The 27,509-nt window shown below is 37.5% G+C and overlaps 1 protein-coding gene across 1 annotated transcript; it reads left to right on the top strand.

Moving 5' to 3' along the window:
* Nucleotides 1-711: 711 nt before the first annotated feature.
* LOC108970995 (protein mab-21-like) lies at nt 712-7,643 on the top strand. Its single transcript, XM_018936757.1, has 3 exons — nt 712-1,831; nt 4,564-5,114; nt 6,228-7,643. The coding sequence occupies exons 1-3, from the start codon at nt 1,629-1,631 to the stop codon at nt 6,575-6,577; spliced, it is 1,104 nt and encodes a 367-aa protein (XP_018792302.1). The 5' UTR covers nt 712-1,628; the 3' UTR covers nt 6,578-7,643.
* Nucleotides 7,644-27,509: the final 19,866 nt, after the last annotated feature.

Below are 27,509 nucleotides of genomic sequence, written 5' to 3'. Positions count from 1 at the left end.
ATATAGTTTGCTAAGAAATTGCTCAGATAAAACCAGTATAGCATATAGCTGCCATACAAACTGAATGCACAAAATCCAGTACTTGTAGAGAAAACTTTTTGTTTTGAAGAGATATCTTCACCAAATTTTTTATTTATTATTATCAAAAGTAGCGATATATTTTCCGAAGAAATTTTTCAGATCGTACCACAAGAGCATATAGCTGCCATACAAACTGAATGCACAAAATCCAGTCCTGCTATGGAAAACTTTTTTATTTAACAAAATATCTTCACTAAACTTTGCATAGATAATTAACTAAAGCAATGCTATAATCACTGTTAATATGACTCAGATCGGGCAACTATAGCATATAGCTGCCATACAAACTGTGCGAACAAAATGAAGATAAGTCAGTGCAGCCAAAATAAAGCAGCTGTGAAGGGTATTAATTACGTTGCATCTATTTTTCCTTGTATACATATATATTCTTCGCCACTGCAACCAACACAAGCGCAGCGAATGCACATCCTTACATTTGTAAATTTGTATTAATGTGCAGCAAACACTGATTTACTACCACAAGCACGCCGGTTGGCGGCAGAAGTGCATATAACAGCGATAGCTGTGTGGGACAAGTATATACAATAAGCAAGCTTAAGTTGAAATATATATACACACACATACATACGTATATGCAAGTAAATATGTGTGTGCTAGCGCTTATGTGTCCCATAGTAGGCACTCAGTTTTATCTGGCGAGTCAGTAAATATTCGTGAGATTTACAACACGCCTGAAAATATTGGCTTTTGGCATGGCGGCGGCAGTATATCGTTGGCGTACATAGCGTGAATTCGCGGCACGCTCTTTGTTCGTTGCACATTCCGCTGCATTGTCAACGCTAAGGACGGCGACTCTGTGTAGATATATTGAAAGCGCAAAGTGCCGGGCAAAAGTAACTGGCACACAAAGCATTTTGCAAAGGGCGAACGCGAATTCGATTGCGAGTTTTTTTTTCTTTTTCTGTTTAAGTAACGAAAAAACGCTATTGTTTTCGGTGCATTGTGTCAAATAGTAAAGAGTGCAGAAAAAAGTGAAAAAAAAATCACAAAAAACCCCAACGTGCCAAGCAACTGCTGTGACTACCACACACAAACGCTTTTGCGGCCGCAGCGCTGTGACGCGTCATCACAAAGCAAGCCGACAAAAAAAAAAAATTAGAAAAAAATACAGTAATAATAAAAAAAAAACACTTACATTGCCACAGTAGCTAAAGCATTATCGCTATTGCGGCCATACATCCGCCAATTCGTCAACCTGCTGGCATTAGGGTGCTACGGCACAAAAGAATGCCCCGCACAACGCCGCCGCACCGCTAATTAACTGAAAATCGCCTGCTGAAATATTCATCCTGTCTATTTGAGTTTGATTGTGTCATTGTAGTTGTCGTTGTTGTTTTTTATTCGATTGTCTTTTTTTTTTTTTTTTGTTGGTTGTTTGAGTTACGCCGCCACGCAGCCCATTGTTGTCTGTCTGTGGCCTTTCGTCGCGTTCAGCGCAGACATTCAGACGCCATTGAATTGCATGTTTGTTGTTGTTATTGCCATTATTTAACAGCGTATCGTTAATTGCAACATCCGTCGTCGCCATGTTGGTACCGCCGGATATGTTGGCGGCGCAAACGCGCATGATATATCAGATGAATCGCTACTGTGCGGAGCGCGTCCAAGCGCGTATGTTCAAAACGGCCACAGCCATAAGAGAGATCTGCAAAATCGTACAGGATATTCTGAAGGAGGTGGAACTGCAGGAGCCGCGCTTCATCTCCAGTTTGGTGGAGTGCAATGGCAGGTAAAGATCAGTTATATTTTAAGAGTTTGTAAAGGGCAATTATATCTTGTCTGAAAATTTCTTCTATAACTAAAACTAACAACAATTTTTAAATATATTAGATTTCAATACAAATTAGATATTCCAAGTGAAGACAGGTCCTTCTCCATTTGGTCCTTCCAACGGAGTGGAGGTCTTCCTCTTCCTCTGCTTCCCCCGGCGGGTACTGCGTCGAATACTTTCAGAGCTGGAGTGTTTTCGTCCATTCGGACAACATGACGTAGCCAGTGTTGCCGCTTTTTTCTTAATTCGCTGAACTATATCAATGTGGTCGAAAATCTCATATAGCTCATCCTTCCATCGAATGCGATATTCCCCGTGGCCAACGCGCAAAGGACCATAAATCTTTCGCAGAACCTTTCTCTTGAACACTCGCAACATCGACTCATCAGATGTTGGCAGCGTCCATGCCTCTGCACCATATAGGGTGGGGATTTTGGTATTGTTCCACGTTTTGCCGGAATACCAAATTCAGACAAAGCAGCTTTGAAATTAACGAAGAGGTGGTGTGTGTCGTTTCTCTTTTCATGGGTCTTTTTCAAGATTTTTTTTTTTTTTTTTGAGTAGGGGAGAGCATTAAAAGCCGAACGGCGGAACTTTAATCCGCTAAACCTAACCCACTCCCAACTCCAGACTATCCGACGGAACAACCTGATTCAGTATTACTTCGTAGGAGTGATAAGACTTTTAAGTCTCCTCTATGGCACGGACTGACGGACGCCTGTTGTGCTATATACATACATATATGTCTAAGTTTTGTCATCAATAAGGCTACCGCTTCGCCGACCACTTTCCCGTTCTCAGTGGACTGATACATAAGTATGTACGTGTCGTGAAATTTTCCACCGAAACTACCACAGAGTGTAGCTTTAAGTAGTTTTCTTTCACTTAAAATGCGCAGGCAATAAAAGAATGCATGCTAAGAGTCTTCAAAGCACTCGGAACACAACAGACTATTCGGACTAATGCCGTGCTGGAATCTGTACAGGTAGCTTCTAAAGCACCCATGTCCACTTAGTGTATGGGTTAGGTGGAAATCCAGGTCACCATGTCGTCTGTCGATGCAGGAATGTATGTCCGCGTATTACTCTGTAGATTTACCGTGCTTTGAGTGAGGTTTGTCAACGCTGCTGCGATATCGTTAAGCTTTTCACCATCTCTTCTCTTTTGGCTCCTATAGATGGCTCTGATAAATTGTATACTCGCTCATATTCGTCACCCTGGATGTCAATGGGCAACATACTGGCTATTACTTCAGCAGCGCCTGCACTGTGTTTATTTGTCTGGGACATGTTTTGATGCCTAGAGTCTGGATCCATATCGGAGTCGCATATAACATAACCGATCTCATTGTTTTTGCAAGTAAAAAGCGCCGGCCGCACGCAGCCTTGTCATCATTCTTGATGAGGCACTCAGGATTTTATTCGCTTTACCTGTAGTGTATTCCATGTGATCCTTAAATTGGAGCCTTGAGTCTACTATTCTTTACAGATACTTTAGGCGTGGCTGTGAAGGAATCTCGCACTCCACACAAGACTTCTGTACTCATTGCATTTGCTCCGGAAGTCATCGAGGTGTTTAGCCACTGCTACCGCAATAAGGTTTGCGTAAGCAACCAATTTAATACCTTTCGGTTGGTGTCTCCTTAGCATCGCATCATGCATTATGCTCCATAGAAGGGGGCCTAGTACCGAGGATTACGGTACTCCACTCGAAATAGAATAGCTCTGGGTACCTTCAACTGTATCGTATAATAGACGCCTGTTTTTAAAATAAAAAGTATAGTATATTGAGGAGCTTGTATGTCATACAGAGCCTTGATTATGTTTGTCCACTTTGCTGAGTTAAAAGCATTCTTCACATCCAGGGGGATTGTCAGTGACATCGTATAGTGCGTCAATGAAAAAATCTGCTCGATAGATAGATTTTCCAGGTCCAAGCCAGACTGATAAGGTCCAATCAGTTTGTTGACAGTCTATCACACACTACTTTCGATAGTGTGCTTAGAAGCCTGACAACAACATTTAGCGCACTATAACCGTAATTCCAGCTGCAATCCATTTCTTTATTGGACAAAGTGAAAAACAATACAATTTTACTCATCTCAGTTAAAAAATCTCTCAATTACTTAAGCCAAGTTTTCACATTTACCTTGCATTAAATGGGCCAATGCGGTTTTGAGGTCGYACATATTACATATTACATATATACGTAAATTATATACATATGTTTCTGTAGTCACATATGCATTTCAATCGATCTGTTGCCATTTAAAGCTATTGAATGTTCATTTACGGCGCTCGAAGGCGTAACTTTGCTGCTTGTAATGGAAGACATACAAGTCATTAAGCGCCCACAGATCCATTAGTCCATCAGTCCGTCTGGCTGTCTGTCTGACTTGTTAGCCCTCGAGCTGTTGTTGCCTCGTCGATTTGTCAAAGAACCTGAAGTTGTGCAATTTGTCCATCAAGTGAGACGTTAACACGAGCCCACTGGAGTTACTTGCTAATTGCTGCGGTTTGTCTTCAACGGTGTTGCCACTAGTGGCGCTTTGGACTGTAGTATTGAACTATATAGAGTATAAACTTATGTATACATATGTTTATAAATTTATATAAATAAATAAGGCAATGCAAAAAAGTTTCATTTATACTAAGTAAGTACTTCAAATCTATCCTTTTCTCCTTCCGCAGATTTGAGGGCGTTCAAGTGATCTCGCCGAATGAATTCGAAATTGTCTTGTATCTCAATCAAATGGGTGTTTTCAACTTCGTCGATGACGGCACCCTACCCGGCTGTGCGGTGCTCAAGCTGAGTGATGGTCGCAAGCGTTCCATGTCTCTGTGGGTGGAATTCATCACGGCGTCGGGTTATCTGTCTTCGCGCAAGATACGCTCGCGTTTTCAGACGCTGGTCGCGCAAGCGTGTGACAAGAGTATTTATCGTGATATGGTCAAGGTGATCGGCGATACAACCGAAGTTAAGCTGCGCATTCGTGAGCGTTTTGTCGTGCAAATAACGCCGGCTTTCAAATGTTCCGGCATATGGCCGCGTTCGGCGGCTCATTGGCCGCTGCCACATATACCCTGGCCACATCCGAATATAGTGGCCGAAGTGAAGACGGAAGGCTTCGACTTGTTGTCGAAGGAATCAATTGTCATGCAGAATAAGAACAATAATGCCGCGATGGAGGGCGATGCGTGGGTGCTGAGCTTCTTCGAAGCGGAAAATCGTCTACTACAGGGTAAGTTTTTGGGTATACTTAATGGAGATGCGATTTAACTCTACATATAGTTTAATTGTGTGGAATGAAAATAAGTATTATTATGAATATATAAGCGAAATTCGCCTAAATTCGATATACATATGACTTAATTTCCGAAGTCCCATAGAACTTACTCTTCCAAATTAAAAAAAAAAGTATATGGTTCTTAACTTTACGAATTCCATCTGGCATATGGTTCTTAACTTTACTAATTCCATATTTTTACCAATTAAAAAACGTCAGACCCACTTAACCGCGTCTACGAGATCTCACTTAGTTTCTCATTCACTTAGTTCGATTTTTCTCTCTATTTTCTCCAGTGGCTGCGATAATTTATTGATTTCGAGTAATTAAGACATTTTAGTTACTTATATATCGCATTTTCTGAATTTTCGAAAAATATCGTTATTTGACTTTTAGTCGCTAACTCGAATTTGTTGATATTTGTAGTGTTTAGGATGGAATAATACCGACAAACAATCAGTAAATCATAGTAAAAATATCGACTCATTCGTTTTAAGCTATAATATTCCTTTATTTATGGAGATAACCCCCCTTTAAAATTCGTTTGGTCTAAAAATTATTAAAATATAATTTAATTTCAAATTATTCATATTTTTTACCTTTATCCTGCCTGATCAAATTTGACCCGGACTGACAAACATTTCATTTTTATGCAAATGTTGTTGTAGCCACATAAAATATTCATGAAATAATTTTAGGGATGCTGTCGGGTATGATCAAATTTGACCCGGACTGACAAAAATTTTAAGTATTTTAATACAAATGGTGTTGTAGCGACATAAAATATTCCTGTAATAATTTTTGGGATGATGTCGGGTTGATTGTTCTTGGCAGCATAAAAATCTGGGTCCGTTTCGGTGACATACGGTAGACCCGACTGTAATGAAACGGAAATATTTAATATCTTTAAAATAAACTCTCCTTTAACGTTCATACAAATTTACTATTCTTCTTAACTACTATATCATACAAAAACAGTAAAGAACTTGCTTCGAATTCAGTGAAAATTATAATATTTATCTCTCTCCCTCTCTCTCGTTTACGAAATTTTTCGCCCCGCTAACACAGGTGGCTGCCGTCGTCGCTGTTTAAGCATACTCAAGACATTGCGTGATCGTCACCTCGATCTACCCGGCAATCCGATCACCGCTTACCATCTGAAGAATCTACTGCTCTACGAATGTGAGAAACATCCGCGTGACTTCGAATGGGACGAGCCGTGCATCGCCGATCGCATCAACGGTATCTTTCTGCAGCTGATCTCATGTCTACAATATCGCCGATGTCCACACTATTTCCTACCGACACTCGACATGTTCAAAGGCAAATCGCCCAGCTCGCTGGAGCAGGCGGCCAAGCAGGTTTGGTGTTTGACGCGCGAAATGCTGACCAATGCGAATGCATTCGAGAAACTCTAAAGCCAACGCGACGCGTCTATTTATTTATATATATAAAAAAAAAAACAAATAATCAATAAATAAAATGTTATAGATAGTGCAACAACAACAACTACAACACATTAGCAGTAAGAATAGCACTTAAAGGGCGAAAACGAAGGCTGCGGTGACGGCGAGGAAATATTGCTGCTGAGCGCTGAGCCAACTCAGCATTCATGTCTAGTTGCAACTTTGGATGTACTTACATATGTATATGAGTGTGTGTGGATGTACACATGTATGTATGTGAATGAGTATATTTTCGCGATTGCAATGCGCTGATAACACTGACAGCATTGGTGTCAATTGGCTGCTGTGTGAGTGCCGCTCCAACGACGAGGGTGCTGAGGATGTGGCGGCATGTCTATGAGTATTCACAAATATACATGCATATATCTATACACATACATGCATAGGTATGCTTGCAATGCCTCACATGTATATGTTGCATGCATGTATTGTTTCGTGTGCATGCTGCATGCCACATCTTCCATGTGAAGTGCTAAAAAATCGCATTTGATAAAATCTGCAACAGAAAACTACTTCATTTTCAAATTGTATTCATGGCGATTTGGCAGGCCTTACGGCAATGAGCCTCCAGCAGCCGGCACCAAGTTAGATTCGCAGCGATAGGAACGCGTGTACACGCCTGTAGTTATGTCTGTCTGTTCACAAGCATGCATATGTTGATGTGCCGCCGGAGATAACGTCATCTATGAGATTATCCTTGCGTTAAATATCCTTTTTTATGTCTGTTGTTTGGCACTCGTCTTTCAGGCGTTTCGTGTAAAGCGTGTAAAAGGTGCAGTTAAATATTTCGTAGCTTATATACATCTACATTTATATATTTACATACATGTATGTATATATAATGATCACATATAAGTAACTAATATGTAAGCCCTTCGCCAATTAATTACACAATCAGCTGTCGCACATGTAACTGTGCATATGAACAATTTTACATAATAATTACTATTTAACTACTTATACACATGCATAATACTATACTATATAATGGCTGTAAAGCTGTTATTTACCTTATTAAGCTTCCATTTTCAAATGCTTTGTGAATTAAAAAGCTCTCAAAGTTTTTGAAAATTATAAATATTTGTAAAAAAAATAATTAATTTAAATAATTAATAAAAAAATTAATTAATGTAATAACTAAATAAAAAATAATTAATTAAAAAAATTTATTAATTTAAATAATTAATAATTTAAAGAATTAATGCTTTAAGCATACAATATTATTACTCTAATAATGAAATATTTTTCGAATGCGTTAGTTTGTAACAAACATTTTTTATAAGTGTTACACAGTACATAGTATAGCATATATGTACTAACACATAAAAAATGTAATTAACTATTGTATTTATATTTCAACAAATTTGTTATGGACAACTTACATAGTGTTATAAAGAATGTATAAAATTTTACCACTTCCTTAAATAAATGCAAAACAACTTTTTAATGTTTAACTCCGAAAAATAAAAAGGAATTTTTTATATATTTATGAAATGGTGGCAACTCTCGATAAAAAACATATTTTTTAGTTAGGAGCTTGTGACTTTTGCACAGCATTAATTTTCACACATTTTCTAATCGTTCAAAATCATTGAATTATTTCGTTAGCAATTTTTAAAATAATCTTTAAGTTTCTAGAGGTGGCTAAAACCAGGACATTTATTCATCTCCACGATTGCACTGACCCTTGTATTCATCTGATAAAAAAAAAAAAAGAAAAGGCATGAAAGAAATTCTTGAGTACTACATATGTTATTTTGGTATGAAGCAACAAACCTGGAGAAAATGTTCACAAACTGATGGCTGCCCAAAAACAATGGTACTTTTTCAATTTTTTTTTGTTTTTTTTTTTTTTTTTTTTAAATTAATAGAATGAATTCGAATTTTAAGTTTTTAATTTGGGGAGATATTCCTGAGTTGACAAATTTGACAAATTCATTCGAAACAAAATAAAAAAATTTAATTTTTTGATCTCCGGCATACCTTGGACTCAATAGCTGATTAGCGGAAGATCTCGATGTAAATTAGATCTTCTTTGGAAGTTTATTTTTTAATAGTAGTTCATCTCGAGGTTTACCGTCGTAGGGCTATAACTCATTCTTACTCTTGCGTCCTCGTATGTACCTGGAAAATCCGATTCCTAAATTGGAAAAGTCTCAATGTACAGCTGGTTGATGTCCTCATAACAGTAAAAGCTGTTATCACCTCCATCCAAGTAATGCGATAGATGGAACAACAACTCAGGTGAATAGGCCCTTGTGGCACTTACTACAGCGGTCATTTAAAGGCGGAATTCGGTATGGGACTCGTGGTCGGAGAAAGGCTCCGTCGTCGAGTTCTGACATTCACTCTGGTGGATGAGCGTCTAGTCACAATCAGATTATGATATGGTCAAAAATATGTTTTATGAGCGGCTAGAGCGCGTTTATTGCGATTGCTCACTGGGCAAAGAAGGTTCAACAGTATAGGGCTGATCGACTTCGTAGCGGCCTGAGATATGATTGCCTGTAATACTAGATTTCAGCACAAGAAATTCATCAAGCTACTAGTCTGTCTTCGGATCGAAAAGTTCGAAGCCCGTTCGAACATGTAGTGGCAGAGGGACGACATATCTGAAATGTCTTTGTCGTGCGTACGCTCCGAGTACCGAAAATCGACCCTGACCACTGCGTGTTGTAGTGAAGATACGCGCCCGCCTTTGAACAGCAAAGTACGCTTGTCAACCAACAGAGGGAAGACGGCGAGAAGCTCCTATCAACACCGACAGCGAAATTGTTTTCTACTCGACTTGCACTCCTGCTCTTTGAGAGTGCTCATCAGAAGCTCGGTATAAGTATTTCGTGCTCGTGCCGCAGTGGAGAGAAAGCGATCGACCACAACACGAGCGGCGTGAAATATGTATATACAGAGAGTTGATGAGCGAAGCGCAGAGGGAGTATGAAGAGAGAAGCTGACAAACAGAAGTAATGCTTGAAAATTCTGCGAAAAGATGCTGAGGTTAACGGAAAGTTTCAAGACCGAAGTATACTTTTGTCGGATCCGTCCTGCTATATGGTGCAGAGGCATGGACGATGACAATATCTGATGAGTTGGCGATCAGAGCTTTCGAGAAAAAGGCATTGCGGGAGATTTGGGGTTCTTTGTGTATTGGTAATGGCGAATATCGCATTCAATGAAACGATGAGCTGTATAAGATATACGACGGACATTGACAACAGTTTTTGCGAATTAAGAGACAGTGACTGCGCTAGATAGGTCATGTTGTCCGGATGGAAGAGAACACTACAGCTATGAAAGTTTTCGTTTCAGTATCCACCGGTGGAAGCAGAAAGAGGAAGAGGAAAACCTCCACTTCGTTGGAGGGATCAGATGGAGAACGACCTGGCTGAACTTGGTATTTCGAATTGGTGCCAAATTTTTTAATATCTAAGAGCTTCTCATATTCGCTTGTTAATAATTAAAAGTCGTAGAATAAAGACAACAATTCATAAAAAATATTCCATTTCCTGATTTATAGTTGAAGGCAAGAAAAACGAAAAACCGGCAAATAATCATGAGAATGGCAAAATGAAATCCATCTGTTTATAAAAGTGATCATAAACAATGAGACAATGGAAGGGGAAGTGCAGTGGCAAGGCAGTTAAGTAAGTAAGTAAACACCGGTAAAAATGTACTCATGTGTGTATGTATGTGTATGTGTGATTGTGGCGAGCACTTTCCTATAGCGAAGCGTGTAGGTGAGCAAGAATAACAAATTATAGCCAAGCACGAACATTTGGAAAGCAGAAAAGGCGCAAAGAAGATAAGAAAAATGATGCGACTGTGCAAATCAATGAGGAGTGGGGTTTAAGACACACTTACCTACACGTCCACACACACAAACACACGTGCGGAAAGTATCGCATTTCAAGCGCTAACCAAGCAACAAGAACAAAAACAACAAATAGCCGCACAGCCGCACTGTGGAAGGAAGCGTGGAGAATGGCAGCGAGGCTTACAAAGGCGGATTCCAACTCACGCAGCTGATTAAGAAAGCATAGTTGCGGTCACAAAGCACAAAACCACACCAGCAAGCAGCCGAGTGCTTACTCCCTCGCAGCAGCGCGCGTGCAAACGACGGCAAGTGCGGCAGTTCACAGCCAACCGAGGGCAGCAGAGCATATGGGTCTGCGAAAGGCCAGGTGATGCTGCAGATGCTTTTGCCTAAACGCCATTATTTGCTTTTATTTGGCTTACCAGGGCAATAACAATTCGAGGGTGTGCGCTGTCGGGCAACTGGTAGCTATGGAGGTGGGTTTCGGCTAAGTGCACGTGACCAACCAAATGACTGGTGCCGTTACAGCGCTGATAGGGCACGTTTTGTGTATTTAAAATATGCTCTGACAAATTATGCGTCCGAAAAGCTGCCGTTGCCACTTGAGGCACGCACATGCGAGCCTTGCAAGCAGAGTTTTCAATTATTTGTCTCTAGAAGGCGGCGTAGATCCATATAACACATACATAAAACAAAAAAAAAAAAAATGTTTTCATTCAAACAGTTCCAGCAATTGCCCGGAGCACTTTCCAGCACGTGCTTTGTCGCCGCTCATGCCGCTTAGCGCTCTCCAGCCACGAACTTTAGCGTTTCTCTTAATTCTGTCATCTTTTGGCATTTCGTTGACATTTGTTGTTTGTGGGTCCTTTGTGCGCTGCCAAAATGCCAAAATACCAGTGTGGCTGTGGCGACAATTCCGCACAATGCCACAGCTTCCTGCTGTTGACATTTATGCACATCAGCGCCTCCGTTTCCGGTGTGCTCCTCGGGCGTTCCATTTTCAACACATTCGAGTCCCTGTTGCACGCACTCAACAGCAGTCGGTCTTTTGTTTTAAGCGCTCTGTGTGCAATAATCTGTCAGTTGGTATGTCACCATATAATTTCGTTCTTTTTGGCTCTTTTGCTTTAATTGTTTTCTAATGACATTTAAATTAGGCATATGATTCGTTCTCTTTGTTCCTCGGCTTTTGGAACTCTTTCGCACTGTCGCGTAAACCATTGTGGTTGACAAATTTTATATTGTAAAGTAGAGTTGCTTTGTCTTTTGGTGGATTAATTTCAAAAGCTGCGCAGCAAATGCCGTGGGGTATGGGTTTTCTGCGGTTTAAGAGTTGACAGTTCAAGAAATGCTTATAATTGTATTGGTGTTAGTATACAGCAAAGATATTTCTTTTATTTATTTCCTTAAAATTAAATCTCGCTTTACGTTTTGTAAAGCTTTTGTTGACTTTTTACATTTTATGAATACTTAAGGGGTTACTTGGGTTTCGTCGGGTAAAACTGAGCATTTTTTCAAAACTTTTTTTCTCCTATAAAAATTTAAATATTTTCTTAGAATAATAAAATTAACAATAAAAATATTGTTACAAATATATACTATTAATAAAGCAATTCTGAAGTTTTTGGAAAAAACTATTTTAATTTCGGCCAATGCGATGCCATTTCCGGTGACCCCTCGGAAAAACGATGCGCCCGCTTTGGCAGGATAACTTGTTACGTGAAAAAATACGTGGTTTAATTAAAATCTTAACTTATAACTTTAGCAAATTAAAAAAAAAATAACTGGAAATTTGATTTTTGTCAGACTTTTTTACAAAAAAAAAAAAATTTTTTTCGCAAAAATTTTTCGACATTTTTTTTTTTTCAAATAGTTGTAATAGAAAAAATCTTTCGTCCAAGTCCTTAAGAATTGATTTCAAAGACCTGTGTGAAATTTCATGAAGAAACGGTACAGTAAGATTCGAAAAATCAACTGACTTCAAAAACACAGTTTCGAGTAAAACGCATTAAAAGACAGCGCACAAGTTCTCAAGGCTGTATCTCCGAAACTATTACTCGGACCAACTTGAAAATTTAGAACAATATTCTAAAGGGGTTGTAGAATTAACTTAAGTATTTTGTATTTTTATTTTATTATTTAAATTTAAATAAGGCTGGATACAAAATGAAGCTCGATATATGGACGTCACATAAATTAACGCAAGAAACCCATGGATCTTTGGAAAACAAGTCACTGGTGACAACTTTAAGCGGAAACGGTCTTGATCAACACAACGCAAACGGTGGCCAAACCAGAATTCACTTTCAGGAAGGTTTCGTTTTGAGTTCAGTGTCATTTGCTCGACTATTAGCAACTATGAGCTGGCAAACCACTTAATGTAGGCATGTACTGTCAAGAATTGGAGTTTCAGGAGTTTGGTTAGGAGGTTCTTATCCATTCATTTAACAGTCCAGACTTGACTTACTACCTAAGCTTGTGTATGGTTAATGATTTTGCTGGGAAAAGTTCAGCTCAAGGAAAGCTTATGAAAAACGATTGTGTCAGGTTTTTTTTCTATCAATAAAGAGGCGAAGTGCTATGAGAGTGGCATTATGGTATTAACTTGAAAATAGAGACGATTTTGAACAGCTTTTAGATTTTCTTGATTTCGAATTTTAACGTTGGTGGAGCAGCGCTGGCGAAGAAACGCCCCCCACCAACCTTCGAAAAGCAGTCCACTGCCCCTCTCTCTCTACATTCGCTAGAGTTCGGTCTGGCGACTCCATGACCCAAGTGATCCGGTATAAAGTCAAAGTGTGTGTGGATTTCCCAGTGTGCAGACACGTGTTCATTGAGGAACTAAGTTTCTCTGAATCTGTTAGGAACTTTCTCAGCCATATACCTTAGGTTATGTGGGTAAGAGGTATAGTATTGACTCGATTTGATTTAATACAAAGTTTCATGTAAGTAAATGTAAATAAATATAAACAACTAGAGACGCACTCAACTATCACAACTTATTAAATTTTATCTAAATTTCATAAAACATTTAGGCAACGAGCTGCTGCGGTGGCGCCACGCTTTGCGTTGCATGCTTATCAAAATGAGAAGACTTAGGCAAATTAACATATAAATCTGTATCAATATACATATGTATGTATGTAAGTGGGTTGATAAGCTTTTATAGTTTGTTTATTTGTACTGTTATCGTTACTGACGACCAAAAACAAGCGCTTCAAATTAAACGCTAGTTCAAAATGCTAATTCAAGCCATTATAAACTAGAAAAAAATATAAAATATAATAAAAACGAAAAAAAAAAAAAAACTTTCTCACACCGTGCTCTTTAACAAGCAATCTTTCGGTTGGATCATTTTCGAATTCATTCACCGGCAAGCGGAGCCCTGTCCTCCACACTTATACCGAACTGCGAACAAAAAATGTCAAATGGTCTCAATTTCCATTGAAAAATGTTAATTTCTTCGCTCAATTGCTTTTGTCTTGTTTCTTTTGTTTTTGTGTTTTTTTTTCTACCCTTCAATGTTATAAGCTAATTTTCAATTTTGACCACAGTTGCACCAAATCGAAGTTCTCGTGAAACTCCGCACATACACAGATGCATACTTACATATATGTGTGTAGGTACATATGTATGTATGTTTGTATGTGACTTGTAGACTGCCAAAGCCAATACAAACATTTGTTGACTCTTGTAGGCCCTCTTGATTGTTGTTGTTGCTTTTATTATTGCTGTTGGTTTTATTGCTTATCTGTGCGTCAGTATCTTTTACATAATTGATATTATCGGTATGATTTCGCTGGTGTCGTTGCTGTTGTTTTTGTTGTTATTGTTGTTGTTGCTGTTTATGCGCTGCTGCTGTTGTTTTATAGCCGCAACATGCGACATTCCAATGGACCAACCAAATCACATCGCTAACTCGCTGCAGTACGGTCATTGGAGCTGCACACACACACACACATACATACATACATACATACATATGTATGTATAGGAGCACAACACTTGGGTATGTGTGTGCGTAAAGGCAGTTAGACCATATGGTCAACCAGAAATGTCGCGTTGAACGCAGGTTTCATGCGTCCGCCTTTCTCCGCAAGCGTTTCTGTGTGTCTGTGTGTGTGTGTGTCAGGGCTATAAATATTTGTAGTGCTACGCTCAGCATTTAATGATCATGTTGACAATTCTTTCTGTTACGCTTGCATTTACCTTTTACGCTTTTTTCGATTCCTTTCCCTTTCCCTTTGTTTTTGTTGTTGTTGTAAAATATTTGGTGCTTCCTGGAAATGTTTGCGTACAACCAAACCCTTTTTATGCTTTTTTTTCCACACAAATGTTGCTTTGGTCGTTTATCTTGCATGCTTTTGTTGTTGTGGTTAGTGCGCTGCATAAGTTTTGGTTGACAGTTTCGATGGAAATCCATTAATAAATGCAGCAATGTCCATCTAATCAAATATTTTATAAATGTAAATATATACTTGTACATGAAAATATATATTATTTCTATATGCAATATATACCCGCCATTTGTATAGTATGTATGTACTTATGTATATTGCATATAAATATACATTCCATTACCGAGTACATAAAATAAAATTATTCAGTCATTCGAACGATGATCATTTCCTCATTCGATGAAACCGATGTCCTTGAAAATTCTTAAAAGAGAGGAGCATGTGTTGAGCGGTACTTATATATGTATGTACTTATGTTGGGAAGGAAAGTAAGTATATTTTTCTAGTTTCATTCACGATTAAATCAAATCGTCAATGGTATTTGACTACTTAAACATAAAACTTCAGTAATACCATCATCCATTTAAAAGCTCATCCTTTGCAAAATGATTCACCATATGTTGAAGGATGTGGTTGTTTCGACTAAAACTAGATTTACTTACAGAGTTATAGCTCATTATGAGGAAATTATCCTTTCTTGTCACTCATGGCGTTCACACGGGCGACAAGAGTGCGATAACTTGGAGCAGATAATATTCTGCCTTACGTTCCATACAACATTTTTGTTTGGTTAATTTTTATATTTAATTACGCTTCGTCTTTTCTTGTCGTCGTCTGACCCACAAAGCATCGGTTTGGGAGACAAAAAAGTTCATGTGTGAACTGACACTTTTCTTTTTATTCCCTGAACAGGGTATATTAAGTTTGTCACGAAGTTTGTAACATTCAGAAGGAAGCGTCGGAGACCCTACAAAGTATATATAGTACATATATAAATGATCAGTATGTTGAACTGAGTGGATTTAGCCATGTCCTTCTGTATATATATATATCCGAAATAGCCCTCAGTTCTTAAGATATCGTTTTGAAATTTTGCATACGTCATTTTCTCTTTAAGCAGCTGCTCATTTGTCGAAACTCTCGATAGCGGACCATTATTACATATAGCTGCCGTACAAACTGAACGATCGGAATTAAGGGCTTGTATAGAAAACTTTCACATTTAACAAGATATATTCACGAAATTTGGTATAGATTATTTTCTAAGACAACAATGTAATCTCCGAAGAAATTGTTCAGATCGGCTCACAATAGCATATAGCTGCCATACAAACTGAACAAATAGTTACTAACAAAAATACACCAGTGAAGGGTATTTAGCTTCGGTGCAAACGAAGTTAACGTTTTTTCTTGTTTTTGCTTTTTTTTTTTGTTTTTTGGCCTGATATCCCGTTTAATTGTTCGCCTCGTCATATCGGCAATATTTTGTTTTAACAAGACGGCGTCACTTCCCAAACATCGAATCGCTAATGGGATTTATTGAGAATACACTTCGGTGAGCAGATAATTTCACGTTTTGGGCCGGACGATTGGCTACCAAGATCATGTCATATCACCGTTAGACTTTTTCCTGCGGGGATATATAAAGTCTAAAGCCTGTGCGGACAATCTCGCTTCGATTCAGGCCTTGGAGCAAAGTATCACTAGCGTCATTCTCCAGTTAGCAGTGGAAATGCTCCAACGAGTCATTGAACTCAACGGATGGACCATCTGAGACACCAACATTTGAAATTCGAATAATAATTCCCGATTAAATTTTAAGTTTCTGTGTTTTAAAGTAGAGAACCCTGAACTGATTGACCCTCTAAAGGACAATTTTACCAAAAATTTTTTAACAAGATATTTTTTCATCTTTTAGCAATATTAAGCAATCAGCTATTAAAGTCAGGAGTTGGAAAAAAATGAGCAATAGGTCTGATATGACCCTAGCAACTTTAGGCTGTTTGGTAGACCCTTCATTTAAGAGATAGCATCCAGATGCACAGCAAAAGTGGGAGGAAAAGCTCCGCCAAACATATGTGTAATCAAGGAGGTAAATGTCAATTACATATGTATTTCTGAGTATTTTATTTCGTGTAAAACTGCTTACGCGTTAGACACACCTGGCCAATATAAAACACGTACACAGACATATACACAGATATATAAACGAGTACACATACATATAGATGAATGTTTAACAACTCGACCAGTTGGCATATCTAAATCACTGACAACACTTTGAGGCACTAAGGGACGTCACAAAACGCCATTTGTTAGCTGTATTTCTTCCCAGGCCCCGAAAAGTTACGCACAAGCACCCACACACACACACACAAACATACATAATATAATGTAATATGGCTGGGCATAATTGCGTCCAAAACATAAAAAGCATCTTGAGTTTCTGCTTTCAAGTAGCAAAATGCTGAAAACAAATTGGCTGTCATATTTTCAACACTTAACATATTCACCCCGCAGCACCCACACTCTGGCATAAATCATCCGAAAACATAGCTTTTATGTACCCCTTTTACTTAATAGGCTTGTCATGGTATTTATCGGGGGCATGCATACAATATACATATATATAAATGAGTGTGTGTGTGTACATGTAAGCGACGTCATGTACCGACAGGCGTCTCGCATCCATCAGAAAAGCGCACAACCGAAAAACCCAATAACAACCACAGAGACGCATTTTAGGGAGCTGCAATCGAAATTATGCAGTGAAAAAAGTAGGGAAAGGTGAAGAAGAACAACAGGCGGAACACTTTCATTTGTTGTAACACACCTATGCGGTGGGCATATACATACATACAGACATACTTCCAAAAATATATATTAGTAGGGTATGTATGTATGTCTGTATGTACATTCAGATATCACTCCGAAACTGCCATAAACTTCAAATGCTGGCTCCTCAAGCAGCTTGATTCAAGACAATCGATGGCTGCAGTCTGCTGTCGGTCACCCCTTTCTGCAGAGAACTTTTCCACTCCACAGTTGCAGTAACATGTATATGTGTGTATATTCGCCGCTTTTAATTAGTCTATGAGGCGTCACTTCCCAATTTTTCAACAAATGATGCTCCCACTTCCCGATTTTTGCTCCTAAATATGTCTATTTAAAGGCAGTTCTATGTGTTTGTGCGTACGTACATATGTATGCATATATGTAGGTATATCTGTGGCGGCATTATTCAAGTCGAGTCGAGTCACACACACGTCAAGCAATTAAAATGCGTGTAAATCATTTTGATGAACGGCAAATAAAAATCAGAATATCATAATTTTCTCTCATCTTCCGACTGATAATTCGTCAATTTGACTATCCACTCAAATGTGTGTGTATTTATGCATGAATGAGTGTGTGTCTGTGATTTAATTAGTTCGTCGTTCGGCGCTTTGCGACTGCTTCGGCTGATTGATACTAAAATTAGTAGCGTAAGTAAGTATTTTATACAAAAAACATTTAAAGAACCCAGTAGGGAAAGGTTTGAAAAATTTTCCGGATACATATGTACATATGTATGTATGTACGAGGGCGGTCTGATAAGCTCTTCAACCTCCGTCACTCGTGTAATACATTTACTGGCTACTTACAAAATTTCAGACGAATCATATCCGAGGTATTGCTTTGACCTCATGTGAGAGTTTCATGGTCGTGGATCGCTGGCAACTTCTAAGCCGACGAGCCAGACAAAGGAGCTCCTGTGGCCCGTTCGACATCGGAATGGGATTGAGTTGGATCTCCTTTGGCGTATTGCGTTCTGGCACTGGATCATTAGAGCTTGCGAGTACTTAACAGGCGCTGGTCCACGGCTAGCTCATCTAACTACACAGAGATCTACTGAAATACTTTCCCCACGAAATTTTAATTTTGCCTTAATGTATAGGAGTTCGCACTGAATACTGTCCAATTGATATTCACGCGGTAAATCTTAAAGACGGACGCCAGTTGTCAAATTTGTATGGAGGATGATGGGTTCTTTCTCCTGAAATGTGCAGTCGTTGCAAAACTGCGGCTTAAACTTACCTTCGGCGAACTGCAAGTTATAGTCGAAACAGGTGTCAGGCGACTCAATGAATTTGTGTTAAAAATTCACACAAGTGAGGAAAGCTCTGTGAGCGCCATTCAAATGGGAGTGGTCAGAACTGATTTAAACAGCTCACCACTTCCGGTCGTAAACGAAGTATCCTCTGAGTAGCCAAAAAACATCCCTTTAAAAGCGAGCTAAAGTGAGAAAGCCACCACATAACATACACTACCATTGATAAGAAGAAAAAGGCTTCGGATAAGAGAACCTTTTGAATTAGATTATTTAGGAGTTTATACCTACCACAACGGACCGGCGCTCTAAGCTGTGCAAGTTACTTCTCTCTTACTATCGATTTCCTTACTTAACCTAATATTGATCGGTGATGCAATTCTTGTTTTTGTAAGATAATAAAATAAACCAAAGAACGCTTGGAACGCGATGAATATATCTTTCGATGGCGACCTTAAAAAATTGGGTTAACGAGTTTCAAGGGCACCGAAAAGGTTACTGCGAAGCATAACGTTGCAGAAGTCTACGATATCGACATCACTGGTATACTAGGCAGCTCAAAAGATCTTGTTAGTCAATCTGATATGAAATATTGGTTATAAGAATGCTGGGTTTGCTCGCTCCTGCAGTGTTTGATGCACTTTAACCACCATGCGATGACGACATTTCGTCGTTTCGTGACCATCTTGGAAATATGGATCCACTGGCACACACCAGAGGCGAAGTAACAGTCGAAAAAGCGGATTCACCCGACATGCATGTTCCTAAAACGCGAAGACAGTCATATCGTACGAAAAGGTTGTCAGGAACTCACAAAGTATGATCGATATCTACTACTAACAGAAGGTCACAACGGTAACTGGATCCGGTTTGGCAATAAAAATGATTGATTTTCTATAATGGCAACGTACCGACTAACACCTCCACAGTCTCCATGGCTAAACTGATTGAATCAGGCATTGAAGTACGGACTCCTAGATTTGATGGTATTTCCCGAAGTAAAGATGTACTAAGTAACTGTTTTTTGGAATCAGAAGAAGGTAGCATATCATACGGTATTCACCGATTTTTCCTAAATTCAAATCGATTTCTTTCTGTAAGCCTATCTTACGACTTTCTTGACGGTTATTGGCCAAAGCAAACTTTTCACAGAGTTTGAGCTCTCCATCTGTTTTTTCGAATCTTATATAACCATAGCTTCCAGAAAGCATTTTTATAAAATGCGTCATTGCTGATGACATAGGGCCACCACACCTTGAGGATAGACCTTACGCATATATTAACAAAGCGCTGAATCTTTACAACAATGTGGTTGGTTGCGAGCCAGGTTTCATCCGTAGAGCAGTACATGGACAATGTTGAATATAAATAGTCTGATCCTTGCTTGAAAGGAGGCTTCCGTCGAGTACCAGAATTAGTGTAGTTGTACATATGCGCCTATTCCTTCATTTATTCTTAAAGACTTCGACATAATATTCCTTTACCTCGAAGTAACAAATGGAGGTGCTCTGCTCACCAAATATAATTCTTCTAACATCAATAAATTATATTTCCACGCGGAAGACCTACAGCCCTGCCGACATTAAAAAACGTATAGAATTCCTAAGATACCTTCGGCATAGCTTTCCTGCCAGTCTTCCAAGCACAAATAGCGCTCTAACAAATCACATAATTATGATTGAGTACACCCCGTTCATTTGAATCGTAGCCCCCTGCTTATGTCGCCGTCACCGCCTGCTCACAAGACACCTCTCCACCAACAACGAAGAGGCAAGTCGTCAGCTGAGTCGACGCTCGTCTACCTTAGCAGCGCTTGTGTCTTCCGTTCGGTTGACATTTTGGCTGACGGGAACCAAAAATAAATCATCACAGCTGAAGTGCGTAATTGAAAGCAAATGCTCGGCTGGCAAACGCACGCATCCACACACACTCAACGCTGGCAGCTCGTGGCTGATTCCCCCGACACCGTCGTTGCCACAAAACGATAGTGCAACTAAATTTAAACGTCACGACGACAATCTGTTCTAAATTATCACGTGTAGGTGCAATTTCAACCGTGGCGAGGACTGCCGAGGGGACTAGAAAGGTGACTKCGGGCTTTGGCTCGGGCGCTCGGTTTGTTTGTTTATTTGGCGCTGTCGCTGCGGTGCCGCTCAATTCTCTTTGTCGCCGATGCGTGGAAAACTAATTTTCATTTTCATAATTTCTGGATTTATGTGCAACAGTGTGCCGTTTATTATGTACTTCTCCATATGTGTGAGTGTATGTTTTTTATAATTGCATCACGTGTTTTTGATAATGACACAGTAATTAAGAGAGGCGCGACAAAGTCGAAGGCGTCACCAAGACGACGCAGCGCACGCGTCTACCATTGTGGCGTCTACTTGAAGATCGATGCTTCAGGACATAGTTGCTTAGACTTGAGCTAGGGTTACGCAACTCTAAGCGAGACGCCAGTGTATCCGGGCTAATTAATAAGAAACTAACATAAGATTAGGTTAAGGGGTTCTTTTGGAGGAGAGCAAAATCTTTTAGTAAAAAAAAATCAAAAAATCAATAAAAAAATTATTAAAATTCCATTACCGGAAACAATAGTCGTTGTACTCCTAAAAGAAGAGAAACATTATAGAATATATAAATACAATAAAATTTTCCATTACGGACAGTTCTCAAAACCAAATTTCATGAACCCAACATTCTCATTATTATCTTCATATAAAAACAATTTCTATAACCAACACTTCTTCTTCTTCTTTACTGGCATAGACACCGCTTACGTGACTACGACGAAGCAGACGTTCCATTGCCCGACTATAAAGAAGTGCGAATAGCAATTACCCTTACCGGACACAATTTTGGTAATCATTCATTCAAACTATCTCTAAAAAACCGAAAAAAATTTCATTGTCCTTCTTGCCATTCTTTCACTGCTGGCCGTCGCTGCTGCGGTCAGAAAGTATGAAACTGGCGTTGATGGTTAGTTCCTCATCCACCAACTGCAGACTTTCGTCCATACGTAGAAATACTACGCTCCCATATCTCCTTCGAAGTTAAGTGAGCAGAGTAACGATAGCCAGAACAAAGCTGACGACTTATGAGTCCAACTATTTTGAAATGAAATCAATGTGTACGAGGATTGTAGTTTAATTAACCAGCTTCTCTGAGTCTTAGAGCAACTTTGGGGATCAAAAAACTTCTGCGTATATCCACCGATACCATATGCAGCGAGGCATTGAGTATAGCTGATGCAGTTTATGGTGCACTCCAAATTTAATTTGTTTGAAATATTTTCTGGCTCTGGAAGCCAAAAAGTTTCTTAATGCCGAATTGACAAATTTGTGATCGTTCAGCCCTTTCTAACGCAAAGCGGTAGTCGTTACTTGCTGGGAACGGTAGTCATAGTAACAAAGACATCTATGCGGGCTGTCTTCAAAATTTAGGACAATCGGTTTAACGTCGTTAAGATGCATCCATTAATTTTTTTATTCTTTAAAACTTCTATAAATGTCACTTGATCAGCTCGAAGTTGTAACACTGGGTTTTCGAGAGACTTTGCTAGGTACACACATCACATTTTAGTGTCCACTGGCGAACGGAGCATGTTTCTTTTTCATACAATTGTATGATCTGAGAATAAAATATTGAAACTTCTTGCCGTGGACGTTGTAATTGTAGGTGTTAAGGCACTACACTAACTAAACTAAATCACATATGTATGTATCTAGCGCCTGAAAGTGGTAAATAGAGGAAGGTCTGAAGACATCAGGTGTTCAAGTTGTTTGGTCACTTCCAACACTCTGTTTGGGATCCAAAATATATTTTATATTTCTTGTCCATCACATTTTCTGAACGCTGTGAGCACAGTTTTACAAATTGACTTAATTTTCTTAAATATTTACGTCTTTAACACAATTTAGTTTTTAACAATATTTCCATTTGATTAACAAATGAAATTCAGTTGTTGTTATCCTTTTGCCATTTTTAGTTTAACATTTGAAAGCCATGGTAAATAAATGAGTTTATGACAATAGCTCTCAAACTATAGCACTGTTCGTAAACTGCAAATACTCCACATCTAGGTGTCGCCACAGGCAGAGACCTTGCATGTCAGTGGATGTTAAGTCAGTACCATTCTCTAGTTAAGTATCAAGCAGCAAAAAAGGAAGCTACAATCACAACAGATACCCGAACGATTTTCTACTCGTCTTGCACTTCTGCTCTCTGAAAACTTAGCTGCAACGGAACCACTGGTATTCGGCAAATACAAAAGAAGGGCAAACGCGCAACGTTCCAATCGACCACAACAGTTGCGGAATGGGATAGCTGCCGAGATTTGACGAGCGAAGCGAAACGCATTTGCAGACAAAAGAAAGAGAGAGGTCGAAATGCGTGAGTATTAAGAGCTTGACAAGCTGGCCCACTTGGGTAATGCTCGAAAATTCTACGAAAAGGTGCGACGACTAACGGAAGGTGTCAAGACCGCACCGGAACATGCTCTTTTAGAACCCCCAGAAGTTTCCTAGGGACCGATCCAATCCACAGCCTCTTCAACATCGCGTATAAGGTTCTATCGAGCGTATCGTGGTACAGTCCTTGAATATCGAAAACTGACCATATTTTCACCATGTCCCAAATCTTGACCAACTAATTTCACCCCAATTCTCCACATGTTTATTAAAAAAGCCGCCATTTGTTTCTTAGTTCAAAATCTTCATTGTTTATTTGTTCAATTAATTAAAATTTCTAATTAATAAATAATGCTTAATTTTGAGTAACTGTAATTGTAATTGTGTAATGGTTATTGATTTCATCGCTTTTTGCTGTCATTACATTTTGTCGCTGYTGTTGTTGTTCTTGTTGTTATACAGTACTTATGCTTCTTCTTTGCGCAATGCGTCAGTTAAAACGTGCGCATGCGCTTGCTCGCATCCATAGTAATCACTACATGTAATCATTACTTTGTATATGTAAATACATATATGCATATACATAAGGGTATGTGTAGCACTTGCCCTTACATACATACTCTTCTATTTATTTATTCATATTGTATATATGTATATGTATGTATGTATATATATTCGTTCTTTTACGTATGTATGTTTTGTATAATTCGCAATATTAAACTTTTTTATTGTGTTTTTGTTGTTGTTGTTGTTGTTTTGGTATACATTTGTTTGCCGGTGTGGTCTTCATATACTCCGCCCATCATTTATACGCACACAGTGGCAAATACCGTTAAATATCTGTGCTACATATGAATAGAAGAGGTCTGCACATACATACACCAACTTTATATGCAAGTGTGTGTATATATGTATGTATATTTCTATTGCAATAATATTTATTTAATTTGAGTTTAAGTTATTGAAATCGAAAACTGTAATTAATTAGTTGCAGGAAAACGCGCGGAAACGCTTTCTGGAAATACTATTTGAAATATATGTACGTATGTATATGTATTGGTAATTGTTTGTGTGTATTCAAAATACAGTTTTTTAAATATATACTATATATATAATGTTTTTTCAAAACTAAAATTACTTTAGTTTTTAATTAATTTTTTAAATTTTTTGGTACTAATTTTTTAAACTAATTTTTAGTGTTCGAAAAGAAGCAACTCGTTTCTACGGAATTATGATTATTATTATTTTTTATTGTTATTGTTTCATAATATTGTTATTATTATAATTATTATTGTTGTAATTATAATTATTATTAGTTTTGCATATATATTTTAACAAGTCTTACTAGACAGTTGACAGAGCAAAGTAGTTAAGTGAGCGCCGTAGAAATGCGTAAGCAGTTGGAAATTGAAAGAGAGTGAGAGAGCGAGAGCCTAGGAAAAGCAAGAGGCCAAGTGCTTTCGTTCACAATTGCTAATTTATTTAAAAGTTACAAATTTGTTATTTTTATTAATTATGTTTGTTTTTGTTTCTTTAATAAAATCTACAATTGCGTTTTTGGCTTATTATTTATTTTCGAATATTTTTATATTTTCTCAGAGTAATGAATTTTTTGTGTGTTGCTGTAATGAAAGGTGCATCCCAAAAGTAGACTATGAAGTGAAGACATATCAGGCTGACATTATTTTGGACTATTTGTGATCGACAATTTCTAAAAATTTTCGAAGTTACTCACAAACTTTCACCGACTTTCATTAAGTGGAGCATAAAAGCAAAGAAAATTCAGACATTATAAAGTTCGAATTTTCAATGTTATTAATATGCGCGAATTTTCGAAATCATTAATAATATAGAATTTTCGAAGTTACTCACAAACCTTCGCCGACTTTCAATAAGTGGTGCAAAAAATCAATGAAAGCTCAATCATTAATAAGTTCGAATTTTCGAAGTTACTCACAAACTGTCGCCGACTTGCATTAAATTACGCAAAAAAGCAATGAACGCACAGAGTTTTCAATTTTATCTCATCAATACGTATGAAAGCTCTAAAAATTTCGAAGATTATACTAAAGTTATGCAATCTAGACGCTTCGAAAACCGCTCAAATATATTTTAAAATCAATTAATTTACAATTTTTAACAGCTTTAATCAATAATTATAGTTGAATATCGAAGATTATACGAAGGTTATGCCATATAAAAACTCTAAAAATTTCGAAAACCGCTCAGATATTTTTTAAAATCAATAAATTTACAATTTTTTACTATTCTAATAAATATTTACAGTTACATGAAACTCAAACATTTCTTACTTACAATTTTTCGTTTTCAAAGCTTTCACCACACCACACCAATAAACTGGAAATGGTTGGGAAAATACGAACATTTTAAAATTAATTAATGTCGTAAGTTATGTTCGAAAGTCCATGATGTCTGTGTAAAATGTTCTGAAGATGTACATCGAGCTTTCATTATGTTGCTAAGTTGAATGTTCAAAGCTCAGTACATAGTGTTTTCAAAAAGAGCCAAAGCTTTACTCAAAAATTATAAAATGTAGGAAAGAAGTTTAAAGGGAAAAAAACTCCTTAGAAATAGCTTTTACAAGCTTTGAAAATCTTTGTGTGAGTCCTTTTCTAAACGGAATTAAAAGCTCCTTCGAAATAGCTATTTCAAGCCGAGCTTTGAAAACTCTGTGTAAGTTCTTTTCTAAACAGAAATAAAAGCTCCTTAAAAATAGCTTTTAAAGCAGAGCTTTGAAAATTTTTAGTAATAGATTTTACAAACCGAGCTTTGAAAATCTGAAAATTTTATAGTATATCTTCACAATTCATACCATAAATTGGAACATCTTGCTGGAGCAGAGCTTGTTGAGTGCTTGAGAATGTTTAAGAAATCTAAGGGCACGAAGCTTTTTCGCCCACGAGATAGAGCCTTTGAATGTTGAAAAATATTTGAAAAAATGGATTTGTTTTCGATCCTCTTCTTAACAGTTTTTTCAATAATCATAGTCTGGCGTTAGCTAAAGTAAATGTTCAATATATAGCCTACGTTTAGGCGCACAAAAGCTTAAAACAGAAATTAACGTGTGCTGTAGAGCTTTGGTGTCACGTGTAAGCCAAAAGAAGCTTCATTTAGCGTTTTATTCTTTAGTAGTTTTGTATTTTTTTAAATATAGTTATTTATGAAAGTTGCTTTTGTTTAGTAAGTTCTAGTTAAAGTTTCGGTTAGTTGCAAAGGCGTATGGAAATGCTTTAATATAGAGTAATTAAATTTTTCTGGCTTTAAAAAGTGACTTTATTACGGTGTTTACTTAAATATTTTAGTTCGAGTTATGCTCAAATATATTAATTTTATTTTCTTTTACTAATTAATAAGCTTTTATGTGTGTGTGTGTGTGTGCCTTACTGTATTCGTTTGAAATAGGTTACAAATCATGTCTACAGATTCTTCAGCATTTGGTATTTCTTTGTATTTGGTTAATTAATTGAAAAAACGAGGGAGCATTACAAATGAGTCGCACGCCGGTCGCTCTCACAAAAGAGCGCGCATTTATTGACGCTCAGTTGATGTGCAATTTTCCGTTTTTGTTTTTACTTTTGCTTCTCCCAATGACAACAACTCATTTGCAATTAGAAATTCTTTTAGAAATCTTAAAATTACGCCTATTTGTTTTGCCGTTATTAGTTACTACTTTAAATGGCTGCGGTTCATGTTGGAAAACCCGTTATTTAATTATGGTTTTTTTTCTTTTTCTATTTTCTATTTATAACTTTATTTTTAATTCTATGCTGTGTATTGTTTTATTGTTATTGTTTATGTATTTGTATGCGGTTGTGTACTGTTGTTTGTGTGTTGTTGTTTTTGCTTTTTTATATAATTTTTACAATTGTGTATAAGCTGTTTAATAAATAATTATAATTAATTTTTATACATACATACATAATTAATACATTGTTCGTTTTTGTTGCTGTTTTTGGTTAGACTTTTGCGTTTGCTTTTTGTTTTTGTTTTTGGGAAAAAGTCGCACTTTTTACATTTGAAGTGTTTGAGTTTTTACTTTATTTTTGTCTTTATTTAAATAAAATATTTTTATATATTTTAATTAAAATTTATTATACATTTTAATTCGAAAGCTGTTCTTACTATTTCTTAATAATTTTTGTTTGTGTTTTGTCTTTCTTTGTTTTTATTTATTTTTCAAAAATATGGCGCAGTGTTCATTTTATGGTATAAATTTGTGAAGTTCATAGAATTGCTCGTAAAAAAATTAATAAAATTTTGAATATACTCAAAAAATTAGCAGTTTAATTAATAAAAACAAAATTTTCATTATAAA

This window comes from Bactrocera latifrons, unplaced genomic scaffold, assembly GCF_001853355.1.
Source record: "Bactrocera latifrons isolate USDA-ARS-PBARC rearing strain unplaced genomic scaffold, ASM185335v1 scaffold_32, whole genome shotgun sequence".
NCBI lineage: Eukaryota > Metazoa > Arthropoda > Insecta > Diptera > Tephritidae > Bactrocera > Bactrocera latifrons.
This window is presented reverse-complemented; position numbering and strand designations above follow the sequence as displayed.

Excerpts from the sequence above, each read along its gene's own strand:
- LOC108970995 (XM_018936757.1), top strand. The coding sequence starts at position 1,629 with ATGTTGGTACCGCCGGATATGTTGGCGGCGCAAACGCGCATGATATAT. Across the intron at positions 1,832-4,563 it reads TTGGTGGAGTGCAATGGCAG|ATTTGAGGGCGTTCAAGTGA; the intron begins GTAAAGATCAGT and ends CTCCTTCCGCAG. Across the intron at positions 5,115-6,227 it reads GGAAAATCGTCTACTACAGG|GTGGCTGCCGTCGTCGCTGT; the intron begins GTAAGTTTTTGG and ends CCGCTAACACAG.